General features: G+C 45.7%; 1 protein-coding gene across 5 annotated transcripts in view; it reads left to right on the top strand.

Moving 5' to 3' along the window:
• The window catches only part of LOC149358957 (cubilin-like), a 250411-nt gene that overhangs the window by 161310 nt on the left and 67945 nt on the right, over positions 1–21156 (top strand). For 3 of the 5 annotated variants that reach the window (XM_089571125.1, XM_089571129.1, XM_089571126.1), the window contains one exon: positions 16381–16558. In XM_089571125.1, the coding sequence (XP_089427251.1) occupies positions 16381–16558 (178 nt within the window). Of the gene's footprint in view, positions 1–6124; positions 6176–16380; positions 16559–21156 lie in introns of all 5 variants that reach the window. The other 2 variants (XM_089571128.1, XM_089571127.1) reach the window with 1 other exon arrangement.

Here is a 21156-nt window from a genome sequence, read left to right as displayed (position 1 = left end):
CAAGCAAATACTTTGTGTCAAATAATTGCGCTAAACCCTTCGAGGATGTAATCTTGCGCTCACTGTAACTTCTTTACCTTATAGTTGCGCTAACATCGCCGATCGTTTATTTAAGCGCCACAGGTGGCTGTCTCTTTCTGGGCGGCCTTTGTCTTCGATTGCATACCGCGTGGGATTACACTGACATATACTTGCGAAGATAATTTCTTCCACGAAATTTATTTCACATTGCATGTCACAGCTTAGGATAGACAGCACGTTTTATAAACGCAGTTTGCCATAAGCGCGTCGTTTTAGACGTACACTGTTTTCGGGCTATATATATATATATATAGCCCGAAAAAAATCCCCTGTGCTCCTTGGTTTCTGTGGCTGTTGGCTTCTCTCATATATATATATATATATATATATATATATATATATATATATATATATGTGTGAGAGAAGCCAACAGCCACAGAAACCAAGGAGCACAGGGGATTTTTTTTTTATTAATTTATTTTTCTGTGGTGTTGATCAAGTAAGAATATTACTGAATATGTTTCCGCTCAAAGCTAATTGATTAGAAAAGCAGTTTTCTTCTGCTTTTCTAATCAATTAACTTTAAGCGGAAACATATTCAGTAATATTCTTACTTGATCAACACCACAAAAAAATAAATTAATTAAAAAAAAATCCCCTGTGCTCCTTGGTTTCTGTGGCTGTTGGCGTCTCTCATGTTTATAACGAGCCCCTCATTCCCCTTCTCTTGTTTGCTTAAATATATATACACACACATATATATATATATATATATATATGATTATTTATCCCCGCTGGCGGTAGCGTTGGCATCTTCTATTCCTTTCCGATATTCGTTTCTAAAATTACTTAATTAGCTGAAATTATAATCATAAACAGAAAATTGCCATGGCGAGAACACATAGTCCCCAAAATTCGAAAACCCTGGGCTGGTATTTTCGGATGTCGGTATTAATACCGAGGGAAGGAATACTTACTAATTGGCGGAAAGTGGGAATCGGATGACGTAAGGAGCTTTGCGAATTCGCTGCAGTGACGTGACTCCCTCCGCCGCAAAACCAGGAATCGGTGAAGGTCGCCTCCGGTAGATGCATCAGTCCAGCACTGAACTCAAATCGTCTCATTATGACTGTGATGATGGCGATGATTGGCGAAGATTTGCTTAGGCATAATTAAATGCGTGCCCGCTTGTCGTCTGCTCAGTGCCTTGCGGCATCAGGAAAATATGACCTTCTGCTCGGTAATTTATTCGAAGGTACGAGCGGCAACAGTTAAGAACGTCATGCTATACAAGGTGCATTGCACAGAGGTTGGCAGAGCTCTTGCTCTCTAGCAAGGGGTCATTACTATCAGAGCTCATCGCTGCTGTCCTAAAGAGGCAGGGCGTGCATTCTTTAAGAATCGCCCATTTTTTCAGACGGGTTTACGTCATTGCGAACACATCGCAGTAGAGTACATACAAGCATACAGTTTTCATCGCACAGGCATTCAGGGGCTGATCTGGCTATCTAACCACAGTCACAAGATTACGGGTTCTCTGACAATCATTTTTATGTATTACTCTCATGTGTCTGATACATAATGCTCTTATAGTAACTGTTACTCATTGCTTCTCTTTGATTTATTGTATGTTTGGATTCTGTACCGTTTACGACGATTAGAACATATTACTGCATATAGGATATTTACTCCTCCACGTTATCATTTCTGGCGTGCGCATTGTGTTCTTTACCGGGAACTGTGTGTGTTGTAGCTGTGTTTTGTTGAACTTTTTGTCACCAGCTCACGGGTGGTTTTTTACATTATGTGAAAAGCAGTAGCTGGCGCTGCTATGAGGTACGAACGCCTCCTTTTATGACCACGTGAATAAAAAAAAAACGTTCTCAATATTTTTTTTCAGTTCTGTTAAAAAACGAACATATTTACTAAACTTCCGTGGACTTCGTATTTCTAAGGCAGCGTTGATCAGTAGATACCTTCGGTCGCTCTGCAGTGGGATCTTTACGCGTCTGGAGTCCAACTGGTGGAAAAGCTAAAATTCGTTTCTCAAAAGCCTGCATTTGCGAACGAAAGCTGTGCTGTTCATCCTTTTTTATTCCTGGTGCTAATGTTACCCCGCCTTATCGTATGATACCGTGCGTTCTGGGCGACATTCTTGCTCGCAGGATCCGCTCAGTTAAACGCAGCGTCCCTTCCTCCATCGATTGCTGCCGCTAGCCGAGTCTTGCCGCAATACAAAGCCCTCGCTCAGCCGAAAAGCCGTTCGAGTCAGTGTCCCCGTGGGCACCGAGTAAAAAAGTAACGGACGCTATACCTTCCTCTCGCTACAGCAGGGCAACCAACGGCGCGCAGCCGTTCCTTATCTGTGCGCACGCCGTCGTCACCGGGTCTAAAAGAAAGACGACGCGGACATTCAACCGTGAGGGGATCAATAGGCCGAAATGGTTGCCGAGCGTCCACATTTCGCCGGCCTCGCTGCTATCGATGGTTACCTGCATAAAAAGGGACGCCAGGCAAAGGGGAAAGAAGAAAGGAGGAAGAGAAGCTGTTTGCTGAATGAGTATGTGTGCGTGTTAGTGGAAAGCTTGAAGAAAATTTGCCTGGCCAGGCATCATCATCATCATCTCTATAGCTACGTCCACGGAAAGTCTAAGGATTCTATCACTGATTTTCTACTAACCCTGCCCTGCGCTAGCTGTGGTCACCCTAAACTCCAAACACGAATAACTACATTTGGTAGTAAAAAGAGAGCAACAGGTCCTCTAGCACACACCCCAATATGGGCAGGGTGTGCGGCCCTAGCCCTGGGATAGGTTTTTAAACTAAAATTACGGAATACTCTCAGTTGGAAACGGCAATAGATTCCCACTTCAAAACATGTCAAAGCTGTTGAAGATACTGAGCTCTTAGCCGAGGTTTCAGTCTCCTCTAACTGCCAACTTCGACACCTCTTATGGCACGATTACAGGTCTCCTTCCATTGCTGAATGCCTCAAGTTACTATGATCTGAAGTGGCAGTGTGCTTCCGTTGGCAGAAATATAGCAATCTTTATATTTATTCGAGATCTAGCCCTTGGCTTCCATACCCTGCTTTAATAGGGAGTGCGCTAGAGGACCGTTTAATCTATTCAGTGCTATAGCAGTCAAGCCTGTGTTCACTGAAAAAGCAGTATCTCCTTCTTGTTTTTCTTACATTTGGCCCACCTACCATAATGAGCAGGTGGCAGCCTGCCCCCCGGGTTTTGAGCAACGTCCCTTGGTGTGCATAATATTACGTAGCCATATATATTTACTTCTGGTCCCCCCGAGGATTTGGTTACTACGCATTTAAGAGGTGTTTGAATCAGCCATTGTAGGCAGGTTGTCATGACGACACAAGCTATCACGTGACCTAGGCTGAAGGATTCACAAAACACGAAGAAGGACAGAGGACGAAGAATGCGCACAACCCACGCTGTCCCGCAACAGTTATTTTTTATTCTGCGGGCTATTAAACAAACAAGAACCGAGAATTCGGCGCATGCGCAACATGTGCACGAGACAGTGAACAAAAAAGAAATAAATATAGCACAGGAGAGTTGAACATACACAAACCGGTAGTATATATGTACTCTGCGCCGGTGTTAGCGTCGATGTTCACATAACACTCGAACTTTTTCACTCGGTCGCTGCTTATATTCCACCGCACACGCCTCACCCCCCCCCCCCCCCCCCCCCCCCCCCACTCCCCCCAATCTCTCCCCGCGCACACACACATATAGAGGCGCTCCCGGAAATTCCAAGCTCAGTGGGAACATGTGCATTCCTTGGCTCCACTGTAACACATTTAGGCTTCACCTCCCCGTCACACGCACTGATGCACAAAAGCACAGCGTGCGTCGGAGATACAGACAGACCAAAGCACGGTGCGTGTTGGTCTCGGAGCTAGCCCGCAGAGTGGCAGCCGAGAGGCATGTCGGTCCCGGTTAGAGAACCCGGATGGCCCAGTGCTTGCTGCTCCCAACCTTGTTTTTATTTACTCTCTCTGTGCCCTGACTCCCCCCGTGTATCTCCTGTCGATAAGTCGGCGTAACGAACAACACCAGAACCAACGAGGAGGAAAGAAGACCGGCGTCCAACGCGGAAGAGCCTGCCGGCGGCTGCCGTGAACGACCGATCGATGCAGAAACCACGAGAGCGGGGCGACTCGCTCCCGCTACTGCCTCGTTGGCGGCAGTAGCTCGGTGATGGACGCAGTAAGCGTAACAAGATGGAAAGCCCAACGACTTCGCTTCTATGTTCATTCTGCTTTGAGGCGTAGCACATCTCCCGCTCTCGCGATAAACCTTTCAACTGCGAGTCAGCGGCGCTTGCACCGTCGACTCCCTCGTTCCCCTGTGTGCGCTGTACCCAGGCGGAATGAGGTAGTCACATACTAGCTGTGGTCTCTCTCTCCCTCGCTCCCACATTCGCCCCGTGGTCGTCTCCGCTCTCTATGGCTGCTCGTATCTGCTCATGCTCGGTACGCTGCGGGGCAATTGCCGTGTTCTGTGCACCCATTTTATGTTCCGGGGAATTCGGAGGCAGTCGTCGTAATTGCTGTAGCGCGCGGTGATAAGACGTGCTCGTATTGGGCTCGGGACCACGCTGCCCTGACTCGAGCCTGTCAGTGGGCCCGACCGAGAAAGATGCCCGTGACAAACTCTGGCTGCGGTGGAAAGTCTTGCCAGAGCAGTTCTGCTCGGATCTCTTTTTTGTAGCTACCACCCGTGCTCTGAACGCGTATTAATTAGACGACCGCAAGTTTGTACTCCACCACGGAACGGACGTGGGTGCGTTGCCGGAGGATCGTTTTTCCCAGCCTCCTGTTTCGGTGCCTGCTTATTTAGCGGGTGTATACTTTGGCCGAAGTGAAAGGACATAACTTCACAATACTCACATCGTCACCAATGCGCTAATTGGTGGCGCTGATTATACCAGCTCTCACTCTATGCTTGTTATCGCTCACATGAGGCTGGCTGCCGCTGTGCTGTGAAGGCTTACGTGACGCCCTGCACACGTTGTGAAATTTATGCGAACGTGCGCTGAGAGTGAGACGTGGTAACATCTTCTAAACAAATCAGGTGCAGGGCACGATACGTGAATAGTTAATGGCGGTTACGGCGCGGTTCGCCTGTGCTCAAAGGAGCCTGTTGTTGGTTGATCTGCTCTAGTTGTTTGTTTCTTTTTTGCCTATTCAGTCGCGTCAGTATAAAAGGACAAAAGAGAAGCAAGCCGTTTTGTTCTGTTGGCATCTTGTTGAAACAACGTCAATTAAAAACCAAGACAAAACCGAGAATGCGAATACAGGTTTCATGAAAATCATTTCGTCCTGCTAACCTTTCTGCCACGCTTAGACAAATTAAACTGATTACAAATGTGCCACCGCGGTGGCTTAGGGGTGATGTTGCTCGGCTGCTTACCCGGAAGACGCGGGTACGGTTCTGGCCGCGGCAATTGAATTTCTTTGGAGGAGAAATTCTAGAGGCCCGTGTACTGTGCGATGTCAGTGCACGTTAAAGAACCCCAGGTGGTCGAAATTTCCGGAGCCCTCCACTACGGCGTCTCTCATAGCCTTAGTCGCTTTGGGCTATTAAACCCCATAAATCAATCAATCAATCATGATTGCAAATGTGAGAATAACCTCATAAAAACCTGATGCAAAATCAATTGAGAATGGGACAATGATAAGTTATAACAAAATAAACAGCGTAAATATATATCTGATGAAAAACCTATTAATTTTAAATTGCAGAATCGGGATGTCGCAGTGCGGTGACTAAGCAGCACTGTCTCACTGCAAAGATTTCGGAAGAAAAAAAAACAAACAAAACAAACGTTTCTAGAGTCCCATCAGCTCCTAAATCAGGAAAAACGCCTTTACACGAGGGTTTTCATACGTAATGATCGAAAAGGGACGTCGATCATACTCGTGGTGAGGCGTTCTTGTCAGGGCATCGGGGGCTTGCTCCGCTTGTTGCCTCTGGCAGATGCATTTCAGTTGCCGCTGCACGAATCGGACCCCTACAGAATATAAAACACGCGTCCTCTCTTTTTCTTTCCCTCTCCCCCTCCGGTGACGTAGTCAGCAACTGCTGCCCTCCTTCCTGCGCGCCGCAAGTTACGTCGGTCGCAGGTAAGCCGGCGGCGCACGAAAACTACCTGGGGTGTCTTACTGTACGCGCGTGATAGCTCTGAGATGAGGGGGGGACGGGGTTATCAGCGAGGGAAATGTTAGGTTAGGTTTTTCTAGAAGGGCGAGATTAGGTAACCGTCTCAATCTGGGTGCACACCTGACCCACTGCGTGGGGGAAGATGTGAAAAGGGGAGTGAAGAAGAAGTGAAAATGGAAGGGAAATGAGTTGAAAGGGAGTTAAAAGAGAGGAAGTACAAGCAAGTACCACGTACGGGGTAGGGCGTGAGGGGGTGGGGGAGTAGAAAGAGAGTTAAAAGAGAGGAAGTACAAGCAGGTACCACGTACGGGGTAGGGCGTGAGGGGGCGGGGGAGTAGAAAGAGAGTAAAAAGAGAGGAAGTACAAGCAGGTACCACGTATGGGGTAGGGCGTGAGGGGGTGGGGGAGTAGAAAGAGAGTAAAAAGAGAGGAAGTACAAGCAGGTACCACGTATGGGGTAGGGCGTGAGGGGGTGGGTGCTACTTATGCTGGGTACCCTGCTGTCGCAATTCGCCATAAGCGAAAAAAAAAATACCAATAGGAATCAGTGCCTAAGGCAAATGTGACCTGCGGCATATACAACGTTGGTTCGCAATACTTGCACAAAACTTCGGCCTACTCGATCGGTTAAACAATATTGGGCTCCCGAGGGTCAAATTTTTTCAGTGCGCCACTAGATTAGATGGCCTGAGGCTACTATGCCAGCATCAACAGCGCACCACAAGCTTGTTTGATTTTCATGACTGCGTTAAGATAGCGTGGCCAAGTTCTGCAGCTAGGAGATTGCTGCTTGCATCTATCGACTACTGCTAAAATTTCCTGTAGAGAGCTGGCGTAAAACTAATGTGCGGAAAAATGAACAGAAGTAGGCAGCAGAGATTTTCGGTTGCTGTTCGCATTCGATTACAAAGAAATCTGAATTTGAAATTACTTTAGTTAGAAAAACTATGCGTGAATTAGAAGTATGACGGGGCATGCCACAGCTAAAACTACATGTTGCGGCATGCATGACTTCGTTTAAAACATGCGGCAGTACATATAGGGGCGATAGCGAGAAAGGAAAACACAGAGCTCTTCAGTCATGCCTCGTTAATATGAACACCTTGATTCCCGAGCAAAAGTGTCCATAAAGAGAGTCGTCTGTAATAACAGATCATGAAGAAAAAAAACAAATATTCCGAAAAAAAAAAGTTTTATGACTACGGACTGCCTCTGTGAATAGCGGCGAGCAGTGAAGTAAAAATTGGCAATCTTGGAAGCTCCCGGTGAATTATTCTGATCTCCATTATCATTAAAGGCACGTTTGAAGCGGTTCATGAGACGTGTGATGGCACCTGTAGTGCGACTGTTCACATCCCAAAAACTCTGTAGTCACTCGGCTGACAGCTGCTGTATTGAGCTTTCAACGCAATGCACAAAGAACATATTTCTAAACCATTCAAGCAATGTCGGAAATGGCAAGGCGCGTTGACCTGAGTATCTTGTCACTATAAAGCATGAGACAACACACAAAAAAGGCCACTACTACGGGATGTGCACTTTTGCACTGCCTTTCGATGGTCTTCTGGACTCAAAATACAATACGCGGAACATCTGTAGGAGGCACTCAGGATTTTGTTCTCATCGCTGTCCATATTCACGGGGCAAAACACATGCGTCCAAATGAGCTCCGTAAATTTTCTCCCTGTCCATTGTCCGGACAGCTAGTTTCCAAAAAGGGGCGAATGCATTGAAAAAGTTTGTTCCCCATAAAAATTGTCCTTAATTCGAGTGTTCCATAATAATTTATTTATTTATTTATTCAAATACCCTAAAGGCCCTCTGCAAGAGGGTATTACATAGGGGGGGGGGACACGAAACACACTAATAAGAATATGCGAGAAACAAAATAGTAAGAATAAACAATTTCAGCAAACATAGCAAGAAAACCACAAAATACGCAAACACCAATATTAGAAATGGATTAAAGTTCGAATAAAGATAAGATAAAAGTGTGAAAATTGAAACACCGGGGGTTCAAGGATAACACAAAAAGAAAAAACTACAATACGATATCGAACAAGATGCACAGGTATTAAATTAGTCCTGAAAAAAAAAAACAGCTAACCACAAAAACGCACAGAGACGTCAAATTCTGATATGAGTCCACAGCCTTTGATGAAATTGATCGGTGTTAACTTCAGTGGCAATATCTGATGGTAGGTTATTCCAGTCAGCTATGGTTTTGGGGATGAATGATTGTGCGTAATGGGCCGAGTGGCATGCTGGGAGTTTGACTTTGCAGGGATGATCACGGCGAGGAAAAATGACAGGGGGTGACTGAAAGAAGTCGTCGCGCAAACGATCAAGATGATAAAGTTTGTGAAAGAGAGATAAGCGGGCGTGTTTCCGTCGTAGTGATAGCGGATGCAGTTCGGCACGAATTTTTAAAGATGAAACACTGGAGTACGGAGAATAATCTGAAAAAATGAAGCGAGCAGCACGGCTTTGCAGGGATTCAATGTTACGTATAATGTAGTCTTGGCTCGGGTCCCAGATGGCACATGCATACTCAATTTTAGGCCTGATTAACGTGATGTACGCGAGTTTCTTTAGATGTGAAGGCGCTTGCTTTAGTCTGTGTTTCGTGATTCCGAAAGTACGGTTAGCAGATGCAAGAGTAACGTTTAATGACGGTCGTATTAACGGGTCACGACTTTATTTATTTCTGCTATTTCTGTATTTACTTTATTTATTTATGCATACTATTTAAGCACAAATAATCGCACTATAAAAGGTAAAAGCCCCGCCGCGGTGGCTCAGTGGTTACGGCGCTCGGCTGCTGACCTGAAAGACGCGGGTTGGATCCCGGCCGCGGCGGCCGAATTTCGATGGAGGCGGAATTCTAGAGGCCCGTGTACTGTGCGATGTCAGTGCACGTTAAAGAACCCCAGGCGGTCGGAATTTCCGGAGCCCTTCACTACTCCGTCCCTCATAGCCTGAGTTGCTTTGGGACGTTAAACCCCCAAAAAACCAAACCATAAAAAGGTAAAGAGATAAAGCAGCTCGCGAGCGAATGTTCAGACATAGTTCGATGCAGTGCTGCGCGCGAGGGGCCAATTAAACTACGTAGGTACAAGCAAAAAAATATGCACCACATTTACGAGCCGCACACGTGTCGAGTCCAAGAGTAGCACGCGCGAAGTGTCCTCGTTTATGCGTGGCTACTCGGCGAGACTGAAACGGGACATCAAGCCCACCAGGTCGATGTATGCAAAGGCTCTCACCATGGTTCTTTCTTTGTGTCTTCTGCGAAAGTATCATGCGCCAAGAAAAGTCAGCAGTCATTATAACTTCTTGCATCGTTTCTCTTACGTGATATATACTGCTGTATTCGTGATATCTGTAATGGCTGTGGTATCCCTTCATTCTTGCGGTCTCCTGTTCTTGGTTCGTTTATCTTTTTATTCGGGGATATGACGAGGTATCCGCTTCGCGAGTATTTATACGTTTTTCACGATGAAATAAAAACATCAAAGACGCCATGACTCAGCAAACGCAAAGAAAACTGTTCCAAGGCATTAGGCGAATGCTTCACGAAACGAATATTCACTACCGCGATGGCTCGAGGGTCACAAGGGAGTCCATGTGTCTTGTCTCCCGAGGGTCGTTTGGCCACGTTGAAACCACCGGCCGGAGAGCCACTCCACCCGTGTATTCCAACCGCGGGACGGGTAGCAAGAAAGTCTGGAAACCCTGTGCACACGTGGACACACATGAAGCAACATGGGCCTTACGCTTTACGATTTTACTTGTATTTTTGTTTTCAAGGAAACAGAAGAAAGTATGTTTCAGAAAAAAGGGGACAGAAGCATGGGATAGAAGCAAGGAAACACGGACAAGCACTGTCTCACAACGGAATTTATTAATAGGAGTGTACAGATAAAATTTTTCCAAACTGTTTTTTTCCAAACACGCATCCTCTCCAACTTGCCCAGTTCAGCATCCTTGTGAAACAGAACAAGCAGAGCAAAACAATCTACTCCACTCTTTGTCGCTCGCAAGGAGCTCGTTCGTGTCGCAGGAAATGCCTCCCTCTCGCGAAGGCGCCCGGCCATGAGCTCGGAAAATGAAATTCTTTAAAATTAAGCTACAATTCTAAAGAGAGCAACAAGCATTACATGTACACAAGCCCCTGTGCTTGCGAATAGCAGCGCCGCGGGGTCGGAATATTCATTTGGGTGCCCGCTGCCCGCACTATTCCGCCTCTTCTTGTACCCTGCTACATAGCTGTTGGTTTTGTTTTTCCTAGCTTGAGTCGCTTTGCTAATATTACGTTCTGCGTGCACGCTCATATTCTCAAGACGTTCCCAACTCTTTCAGCAAGCGTAGCGTTCCAGTGCTTCCTTTTTCTTTTCGCCTTGCTCATATTCATTTGGTACGATGTGCTCTTCTTTTGTTGCTCTGATTATTTTCACTGTATTTTTTTTGTTCTTTCGTTGGGTCCCATTTCGCAAATGCACCTCCATATAGATTCTCTCCGCAGTTATGTCGGCACTCTCGGGTAATATCCAAGTGCGTTTCAGTAGGACAAGGCTCCTACCCCATTTCTCCTCTAGCGGAGTGTGTTTGCCACGGGAGGATTTTGAAGCCGCGACCTCGCTTTCAGCTTTCAAAACTCTGCATACCAGAGGGATGAAATTCAGGAAAAATTAGTAGTCAATATACCTGGTTACAGGACATAAGCTTTTGATTGGAAGACACGTGACAAGTGGTTGCCTTACGAGCGTCCAATTCCTTTATCTTTGATAATTTGGTTTAGGTAATGACCACATTCTCTAATAGAGCCTTTATTGCAGTTTTTTCTTACACACTCCACACCTTGGACGGGGTGTGCGCATCGCTTTGTTTTCTGGAAGACAACCCTTAATTCGTAATGGTTTGTTTTTTTACTTTGATGACTCCCAAAAATAATTACGGCTTCTCTTATACCCTCACGTCCCCGCTTCCCCACTCTAAATTTAAACAACTCCTATAATTTCAATTTCTGAAGAAACCCCCTTTCTGTTGCCTACAATTCCAGGAACCGTGGCTCAACAATAGCTGCCATAGAAGCACGCAGTTACATTCCTTCGCAATTTCTGAGTTATTTTGACTCGACCTAAAATCTCTACCGCAATCCCTCTTCTTCTCAGCAACGCAAATTTATATTTGCTAAGCTAGAGTTGAGGTGCGCTTTCTAAATGCGCAGTCGCCATGCAAAACATCCCCGGGATTATAATGCCTTATGTGCATCACTCCTTCCTCCATAAATCTGAAACTGTAGTCGGGAGCGAACTGCAGGAAGGAGGGAAAGAGAAAGACAAGATAGAGGGGGCCAAAGAGACTGCTCTTTTACCGTTTCTTCGCAGAAATTTCCGCCCGAGCATAAATCACGACTGCTCCAGCTCAGGGTTCTTAGGAGCACACACCCACGCCAAGTATTCTCGGCCCTCGTCAAGTTGTCAAAAATATGACCCGGCTTCCGGTTTTTCTTGCCTGGCCGCATTCCTTTTGCTTTCCTTAGCCTTCGCGGAAACCGCTTCAATACCGCTAACGCTCCTACAGGAAGCTGCACTCTGTCTCGCTGCAACCGTACAACGTGTGGCAATGCCAGAGAGACTGAGTTATCCCACGCGGTGCTCCTCTCCCAAACCTATTAGCACGCGAAGATGGTTCGCTCTTGACTTGTGCGAATTATCCTACTGTAACCTGCTCTGATTGGCGGTCAGCTCAGTGGCACCGACCAATCATAACACTTTTTCCCTGCGAGCAGCCTTCTTGAATCCGGCTCACCGTTATGTGGTGCCAGCTTCATACAACTACCGCACACGCTCTAGTGCGCTAGCGTATCCTAGAATAGGCGTGTGATTTTTCCCGCGGGGTCGGCAGAGGCGTGAGGAGTGAATGCGCAATCGGCGCGTAGTTTCCCCTGTTCTCTTTTATTTTATTTTTCTTTTCGATGCGGCTCGCCGAGCCGTAGCTTCGTTCGGAGTGCTCTTTGTGAGCGATGACGTCAAACCAGTCGTGGGCTTATTCCTTCACGTACGGCGCTATATTTAGCGGCGTGGGTGTGCCAGTTTTACCAGGATGCCTATTTAAAGCAGTATAATAGGACTCCGACGCCGTCAGATGCTGGCGCAGTGTGCCATTTGTCAGATTAGAGTCACTAGTTAACGAGTTTTGCGCACGTGTAGTACGCGATGAGTAAGAAAAATAAGTTGTTGAACTAAGTCTAAATATATTTTGAGGCTGTGCATAAGTGCGCGCTCCGTGAAATTTCAGCCGTAATCAGGCATCAGGAGTGATAGATACCGCTGGTGTACCATATATGCGGCATCAATCCCCTCCACTTTCTTGTACAAGTTTTAGAAAACACAACTACTACTCTAAAACAGGAAGAACTGTTGAATGTACTGCTGATAATAAATGAAACTGAAATGTTTAATACACAAAAAAGAAATAAAGTATTGAGAAAAGAGAAGAACATTCCGGAAACACAGTTTTTTAAAAAATTCACGCAGAAAAAAAGACTAATTTCCATCGTGATGTACTGCCCATAAAATATTAGTGTGTCTGTTCTGCGTAACGTCCAAGTGTCATTATATTACCCCAGTTTAATTTCCATGCGCCTATGGCCACAAGCCTCGCAAGCCGTAAGTGAAGCTGAAGCTAAATTCTCTTTCTCGTTCCGCAAGCATTTCTTTCTTCATTTTTCCGTCGACCTGTGACCGAAACGAAGCGTTAAAACACACGAACCAAAGTGCCTCTCCAATAATATGTTCAAGCACCCGTTACAATGAAGTACACTTGAGCTTTGCTATCTTTCCTTTTTTTATGGATCCAGGAACTGATATGTCTCGTTTTTGTTGAAAAACTGTCGGCCGTTTAGCATCGCCACTGCGGTCCTCGAAACGGCCGAATCAGCCGAGTCTTGATTTCGTAACCTAGTGCCCGCTTCTATTTCGAGATGATAAAAGCCGGGTGCCCTCGCGAAGTCGTTTGGAGTGCTCGCTCTTGACTTGATGAAAGCAGCGCGGCATCTGTTGCGACTTTGTCGTCAAGCGCCTTTCTTTCATATGCTGGGCGAGTCTGCTACGCGGCGATTGATATGAAAAGAATCGCAATGCACTGAGATTGCTTGTCTGTACGAACTTGCCTCAAACAGCTTTAAAGCTTTCGCTGGCTTGTTACAAGTCATGCAAAGTTGTGAATATATTGCTAGATAAAGAGTAGTAAGAGACAACATTTATGACGAAAGGGGCAAACGATGAAGAGCATATTAACCCCCTGCTGCTGCCCAATCCAGCCCACAGGTCTCATTTTTTTTTGTGCTTTGTTCTGTTAGGGTAGGAGACCGTCGGCGTGTTTTAGGCCACAACTTCGCTTAGATACAGGCGTTCTTTCTTTGCCTATAGCTTTTGAGTGCTTATTTTACTAGTAGTGACACGAAACAAAGCAACTTCTTCGAAAAGAGAGCGCGAGAGAGTTTTTTCTCGAGGAGCACTTTCATCGCTTCTGTGCAGCGGACGGTCATAAACGACATCAGAAGTATCGATCTCAGCGCGCGCCTCTGTTCTCATTCGTGTAGATAGGCCTACTCTCTCCATACGACCTGACTGTACATTTCTCTGACCTAATTTTCTTTTTGTTTTGTAAGCTAAGTGCAGTAGTCGCGGTCTTTGAGAGGAATCTCGTCCGACTGCGGAGACACTTGAAGCGTGAACGACCAGAATTTATGTTACAATCAAGCAAGTGCTGTCATAACAGACCACTGTGAATATAGGGCCTGTCGGGTGTAAGCACGCGCATTGTTTCAAAAGTTTCCAGGGTGCAGTTGAGATGGATGACAGGGGGAGTGATCTGTGCCAGTGCCTAACTTTCTGTTTAGGTTATGGGAGGGAGTTTGCGTCGGTGTGCAACGTGCACGGACTACATTAAACCGCGTTATATTTTTGGCTTGCATTGGGACGGCAAGTTATAACCCAAATCGTTGCTCACGTGGAAGTTATATAGAGGGGTTATTTTACTTTTCAGTGCTGCTAACATCTTTGTTAACGGCAAAGGCAGAAATGGACAAAGTACATATGCAAACAGGTGTGCTACAAAACAGTTCTGCACACATGCATTTTTGAGTGGGAAAAAAATTTATGACCGCACTTTTTTTCATGCATTGTAAAATTTCACTATAACAATCGATATATCCGCGGATCTCCCGTCAAAAAGCTTGCATTGTTTTGCTATTCACGTTTTTGCGATCGTCAAAAGCGTTCCCCATTAGTTTTCTTTGGCAGTCTTAACTGCTCTATGAGTGCGATGGATAAACTTTAAAAGAAATATTTTTCTACGCATCGGAAGAATGGGCCATTACCTTCAATATTTTCATAACAGTGCCTTACGACTCTTTAATATTCAAAATTTTTGTCCAGGAATGTTGAACATGAAGTGAACACATACCACCTGCAGTGAGATCCGTGCAAAGCTCTGCAAACACTTTCACACTGCAAAGGAATCTAGGGAATTGCCGAAAGACTCCCACACCGAGATGCGAGAACATACGCGCTGCATTCACAGACAAGGAAGCACATCAGATGACTATGATTCGACGGGTGCTGGCTTTGCCACATCGCAATCCAGCCCTTTCCATTCGGCGATTGTTTCTTTTTTTCAGTCGCGGCATTTAAACGGTTTTGTTCAGTTTCCTTCCAGTTGTTTCGCACAGAACTGCACGTTGACATTAATGTCCAGTTGTACTGGGAGTTTTCCTCCATTTCAAATTCTACACGAGTGCCTACACTGTAATCACTACAAGCACTCTAGGCACTACATTGTAGGCACAATGGCCGTACGATGAACTCCTGTACAGTAGGCACGCAAATAGGGTCCACTTCTACGACTTCATAGTTTTCGCAATGCAGCGAAAAGTTTCGATACGTCTGTACGATCATTGGTTGCATTTCACTGTAGCGCGCGGCATGCAATGAACGCAACCACGTTTTTCGGCTCGCACGTGGAGACCATCAGTGATGCAACGGCGGATGGCCTTGCTCGTTTCCGTTGCATTAGGGACCTGTCGGCTCTTAAAATATAGGGTGATATCGAACGGTGAACGACATGCAACACACACAGTGCAAACTACACTCGCGCAACGGTCTTCATGTACTTTCTCAAAGAGCCTAGTTTCCGGAACGGAGGTCAAAAACATTGTCGCGACCACGCACGCGACCCCGCCAATAAAAACGAGGCATGGGACCAACAAGCCGTGGTTCATTAAGTTTTGATGGTTCAAAGCCACTACCTCTGTGAGAGACGACGGGGCAGTTGATGTTTCCGGCAATTTTCAGCCACCTGGAGTTCCATATCTCTCTGCACCCCAGGTCATTGTGCTTCGCCGCCGTCAAAATTCGGTCGCTACATCCACCTATCCTTTCCGCGACCTCGTTCAAGAAAAACTCCTTAAGTCGCTAGCGTCGGGGACTTTTATAGCTGTTACCGTATCTGATACGTGTATTCACCTCAGCATTGCACTATGGAGAACAAGCATTTCATTTCCTAGGTCGAGGTCACGTGCAACGCATGCGCCGAAGCAACTTACTACAACAAAGCTGTCTCAGTGCTTCACTGCTGTTGTGTCATTGTAGTTCTACTTAAATATATTTTTTACTCCCTAGCAGAAAAGAGTTTAGTGAACGTTAAGCCGGTGCGAAAATCCTATGGGTTATACAGAGTGGTCTATTACATCCTTCGTAAAAAAAGTGAGCGTTTTGTTTACCTGACGTTTTGTACACAATTTGTTAACCTTATTGATTTTTGTGTTACCTTCATATTGCTCTGAGTTTTTTTGAGCATGTGTTACCTTTTTGTGTTACCCTCTTATTGCTATGAATGGCCTCTTCACACCGCTGCCCCCCCCCCCCCCCCCCCTCCTCCTTATGTAATGTCCCTGAGGGGATCATTAAGGAAACAATAAATGATGATGATGACGATGACCAAGTCGCACTTGCGTTATTGTGAAGCTCTGGTAGTGAAGGAAGCCAGGCAGAGAGTCATTTGTGTCATGTTTACAGTGTTCTAGCGAAAGTAGTATGTGTTGTAGGCGTCCTCACACGTTTCCCCCCTCCTCCTCCCCCCCCCCCCTCTTTTTTTGCAGAGTGTGACCGCATGTTCATCAGCAACCCGGACGGCCCGAAGAACGGCAGCTTCAGCGCCCCTCACATGGAAAACCCGATGGGCCACTCGCGACAGTGCATCTACACCTTCATCGCCCAGGAGAACGAGAGGGTCGACATCAACTTCACCCGCTTCCGGGTGCGCGGATCATCTCCCGAGTGAGTTGGCTTTCGTACTTTATTTTTTAATCGTCATCCTGCAATGTCTTCGTGCTTTCGATGGCGTTCAAATTCCCGCTGTGCTTTTTTTACGCTTCTGAAATCGTGATAATCGTGTTCATCGCATGTAGTGTTCTTCCGTTAAGTACAGTCTTTGTCAAAAGTAAACAGGCTGCACGTTTTCCTTCTCAGTCGTATATTAAAGCTATTATGCTAGCCCTCAAGCTCTAAATCTCTGTATGGTAAGAAGAACCCCTGTTCTCACATTCAAAGAATTTTTTGTTCTATAGGGAAGCCGTGAGGGCTCTGTTATACGAATGAGAAGCAAACCACGCAGCCTGGTTACTTTTGACAAATACTGTACCTATTGAAGTACCTAAAACCTTTACAGAATGCTTAATATTGCTTTACTCTGAAAGTTTGCTATTTAGCAGTGTACAGGTGAATATCTTCGATTTAGGCACCACTATAGCAGCCGGTACAGGATTCAAACGCTGAAGTTTGCCGATTACAGCTCAGCACTGATATCGGGTGACACCTTGATTTTCGCCTACATGTGAACTCATATTTTTTTCAGCACTTGTAGTTTTTATGTCACATTAGTCTCTCAAGTAGATGAGCGTTTTAAGTGTTGCATTACGCAATTGAAACGACGCAAAAGCGAAAAAAAAAAAGTTGACTAAAATATTGCTTGATGACTGAAATTGTTTCTTCTTTATGCCGTTTTCCCCTAGATCAGACAAGTTATCAGTACAAAACTGTATTTTGAGCTCTTTTCAAACATTTAAAAGGTCTGGATGTCGAAGTGTATATACCTTAAGTCATAATATGGAAATATTTTTGTAGCGCTGTTCAAAGATTCCGCGAATAACGCAAGTCTGTTGAATTGAATTAAGGAAAACCACCGATAACACTAGAAATACAAGATTATTCAATTTCTTAAAGCTCAGCGCCACCCCTCTTGACGCCACAAGGTGCCTACCCCACTCAAGAGGTCCTCAACCTGACCGAGTTTCACTACTTGCAAAGATTTGTCGAAGATGTTGATTGGGTATCCGCGGTCAATCTTGATGTTCTCGCCGGCTCGAAACCCTCGTAAAAGCGCAGCAGCGTCCAGATCTCCGTCGCTGTGCGCTTGTCCGCGAAAGTGGCAAGTGCTCTTTCGATCAATACAGAAGTTGTTTGGCTAACACTGAAAGTTTTATAGCCGGCGATGGAGGCACGTTGCGATGTAGCACTCAACGCCATCCCCTTCCAGACACTTCCTTTTGAACGTGCATGGAGCAAAACAAACTATATTAAAAAAAAGTAAGCCCTTTGGAGCGCCGGTCGCTCCAGCGCGACTTTCTTTCTTTCTTTCTTTCTTTCTTTCTTTCTTTCTTTCTTTCTTTCTTTCTTTCTTTCTTTCTTTCTTTCTTTCTTTCTTTCTTTCTTTCTTTCTTTCTTGCTTTCTTTCTTTCTTTCTTTCTTTCTTTCTTTCTTTCTTTCTTTCTTCCTTTCTTTCTTTCTTTCTTTCTTTCTCTCTTTCTTTCTTTCTTTCTTTCTTTCTTTCTTTCTTTCTTTCTTTCTTTCTTTCTTTCTTTCTTTCTTTCTTTCTTTCTTTCTTTCTTTCATGTTTCACAGGGAGCGCCAAGATTTGTCCGATAAGGCTTCGTGGTGGCTAGTCTTACCAACCCATACACACGTCGGCATGTTACCACTTGGAGTGGAATGGCGTTGTTTCCATTTCAGGAAACGAAGTGATCACCAGAATGACAGGATTTCTTCACTTCGTAGGTAGTTAGACTCTATGTTAGTACATTTTCGTTATGGCAGGATATCGGGCCTGATACGGGAAGGCTTCTCATAACGCTTTATTGCATGTTCGGGTGACTACGTGAGCACCCTTACGTACCCTAGGGACAACTCTGCCATTTCGCGCTTGTGGAACGAACTCTTCCCTTCTGACGTGCCGTTATTGGAGCCCCTCTTGAAGGAAGCACATAAAGAACGGCATTACTGATTACCTGCATTGCACCTGTACTGAAAGTAGGCACACATGTGTTCTTGTTGATGAGCGGGTGGACGAAGCTGTATGCAGAGAAAGAGCCTTGTGACGCTTGAATGTTCCTTTTGATTTTTCTTTGGTGTTTCTTGGTTCTCCGCAGCACAGACTATTATCATAGAAAAAAAATCAAATAAAGCACCAAAAAATTGAGAGGGACACCTAATTACATTCTGCTATGGCAATGCGATAACGTTGCCTTTACCAGAAGTGGCGTCACTTCTCTTTTAGTGAAGCCGCTTTCCTCCAGCCAATGGAAATGCTCCGGTCTGATGACGTCACTTCTCTCCAGCCAATGAGCGAATTTTAAGTCCGACGGCGCAATATAGCTCTAGATGTTCACTCGTTCGCCTGCCCAGTGCATTCCCAACCAAAGGCAGGAACACTCGATTTGGTGACTCAATGCCGTTTCCTGTCGCCTCGACAGATACTAATAACCACACGACAAAAGTAATGGAGCAGGAAAGAAGGACGGGGAGACTAAGCTGACCGCGTCAGCCGGGCACGGGAGACTCGTTCGGAGTCCAGGGAACGGCCGTACTAATGCTGGCTGCGCAGGAACCTTGCTCCACTTCATTTCGCCCTAAATAATGCATGAGACAGGCTTCCGCGTGCGTGCTGCCGGGCATTCATTAGCCATTCCAGTTTTTCGCTCTGCTGGGAAAGACTTCAGCGTTAATCCTTTGACCGGACTGACTGGACGGTGCCACACTTCATTCAAAGATTTCTGTAGCGCATCTTGCCGTTTTTTTTTAAATTTTAGTTCGACGCTTCCCCCGGAATCAAAAGTTTTCGGCATATACTAAAATATTCATGGGCAGTTAAAACTAAGGGCTTCCAGGTTGCACGTAAAAACGGCTCCTTTTCTCACATACTTTCAGAGTACGCTAAGAAGTTGCCCGTGAGGATAACTGAGGAAGAAAGATGCAATCTCATTAGGGCTCTTTTAAAATGTCGACGAAGAAAACTAAGAAAACATGGGCCCATGTAGCTTCGCTGTCAGAAATTCATTAAGCTATTCAGAGAAGCACCTTGCAGAAAAGGGGATGTTGTTAAATCTCTGTTGTCTGTTACAGCGTGTAATGTAGTCTCACGGAAAGGAAGACTACGGTCAATGCTCGTCTCTCACCGGTTCTTTTGCTCAGTTCGGCACTCTCTAAGTGGTTGCTTCGCCTACACACTGTTCCCAAGACAGGACAGCGCCGAATTCTTCCGAGAAAAGAAAAGAAAAAACCTATTTCCAACTTAAAGTGGGGGTTTGTGTGGAAAGGAAAATGCGCAGTAACTGTCACATTACTCGGTGGACACTTCAACCGCGCCGTAAACGAAGGAAGGTGGGAGTGAAAGAAGAAAGAGAAAGGGGTGCCTTAGTGGAGGGCTCCAACATAAATCAGCGCAAATCAAATGCACATTCAAGCGTAGTTGTCATAGCAACAAAATATATCAGTCTCAAGAGGAAATTATTTAGAGCCATTTCGAGTTCTACTAGAACAAGCAAATAGTTCGCTAGCAGGACGTGGAATTATTCCTAAAAGTGTTCCGTGAACCGCTATGCGGAGCTCCAGGCCCCTAAAAGCATAAAATAGGCATTTATTTTCGTTCAATTACATTTCATGCATTATTAGCGCAGTCAGGCCAATCCTCGCAATAACGACAGCGCAGAGGCGCTCAAGCCAATAACGAAAGGTGAAAAGAAATAAAAGCTTTAAATTTAAACTGCTGTACTGCACAGGCAAGCACTTCCATCACCCGCTGATGGCGTGTTCCGAAATGGCTGTAGCCAATCGCATTCGCTCGACCGTCAAGCAGCTTCCTATCCGTCTCAACGGCCGAACAATTCAGTCCGAAGCAGCCCACGCGTTCAGAGCACAAAGGACCGTAAAAAGGCATTCTACTGTACTGAAAAACGGTGCTAGAAGACGGCGAGAAAATTAACCTGAAGAAGAACCAGCGCCCTTGTTTTTTTTTTGTAAAGTGCCTCTTGTTCTGTTTGTTTAGTCAGCTCCTCGTGGGTAATCTAGTACAGACCTTCAGCGTTAAATTCCCATGCCACACTGCTTTCCCAAGTTACGAAAAGTGTTTCTCGTTACAAAAACCTCCGGTCATACTATGCAAATTATTTAATATATAAATAAGAGGAGAAGGAATCTGCTGGACGCTAAAAGGTTTGGTTTATGCGGGTTTAACGTTCCAAGGCCACTCAGGCTATGAGGGACGCCGTAGTGGAGGGCTCCGGAAATTTCGACCACCTGGGGTTCTTTAACGTGCACTGACATCGCACAGTACACGGGCCTCCGGAATTTCGCCTACATCAAAATTCGACCGCAGCGGCCGGGATCGAACCCGCGTCTCTCAGGTCAGGAGCCGAGTGTCATAACCACTGAACCAAAGCGGCGGCTACTGGACACTAAAAGTCTGTAGAACTTCAGCCTAATCTTTTTCTGCGCGCATCTCTGATGTACCGAGATATAGATGACACGGGGGACTAAAGAATGTGTGTGCAGAGTTTTAACCGCGTCGGCATCGATGGTCCGGTGTGGTGTCAAAATAAGCA

This window comes from Amblyomma mixtum, chromosome 2 (genome assembly GCF_055824585.1).
Source record: "Amblyomma mixtum isolate Tamu chromosome 2, ASM5582458v1, whole genome shotgun sequence".
Taxonomy (NCBI): Eukaryota; Metazoa; Arthropoda; class Arachnida; order Ixodida; family Ixodidae; genus Amblyomma; species Amblyomma mixtum.
Note: the sequence above shows the minus strand (reverse complement) of the source record. Positions and strands in the feature narration are given on the sequence as shown.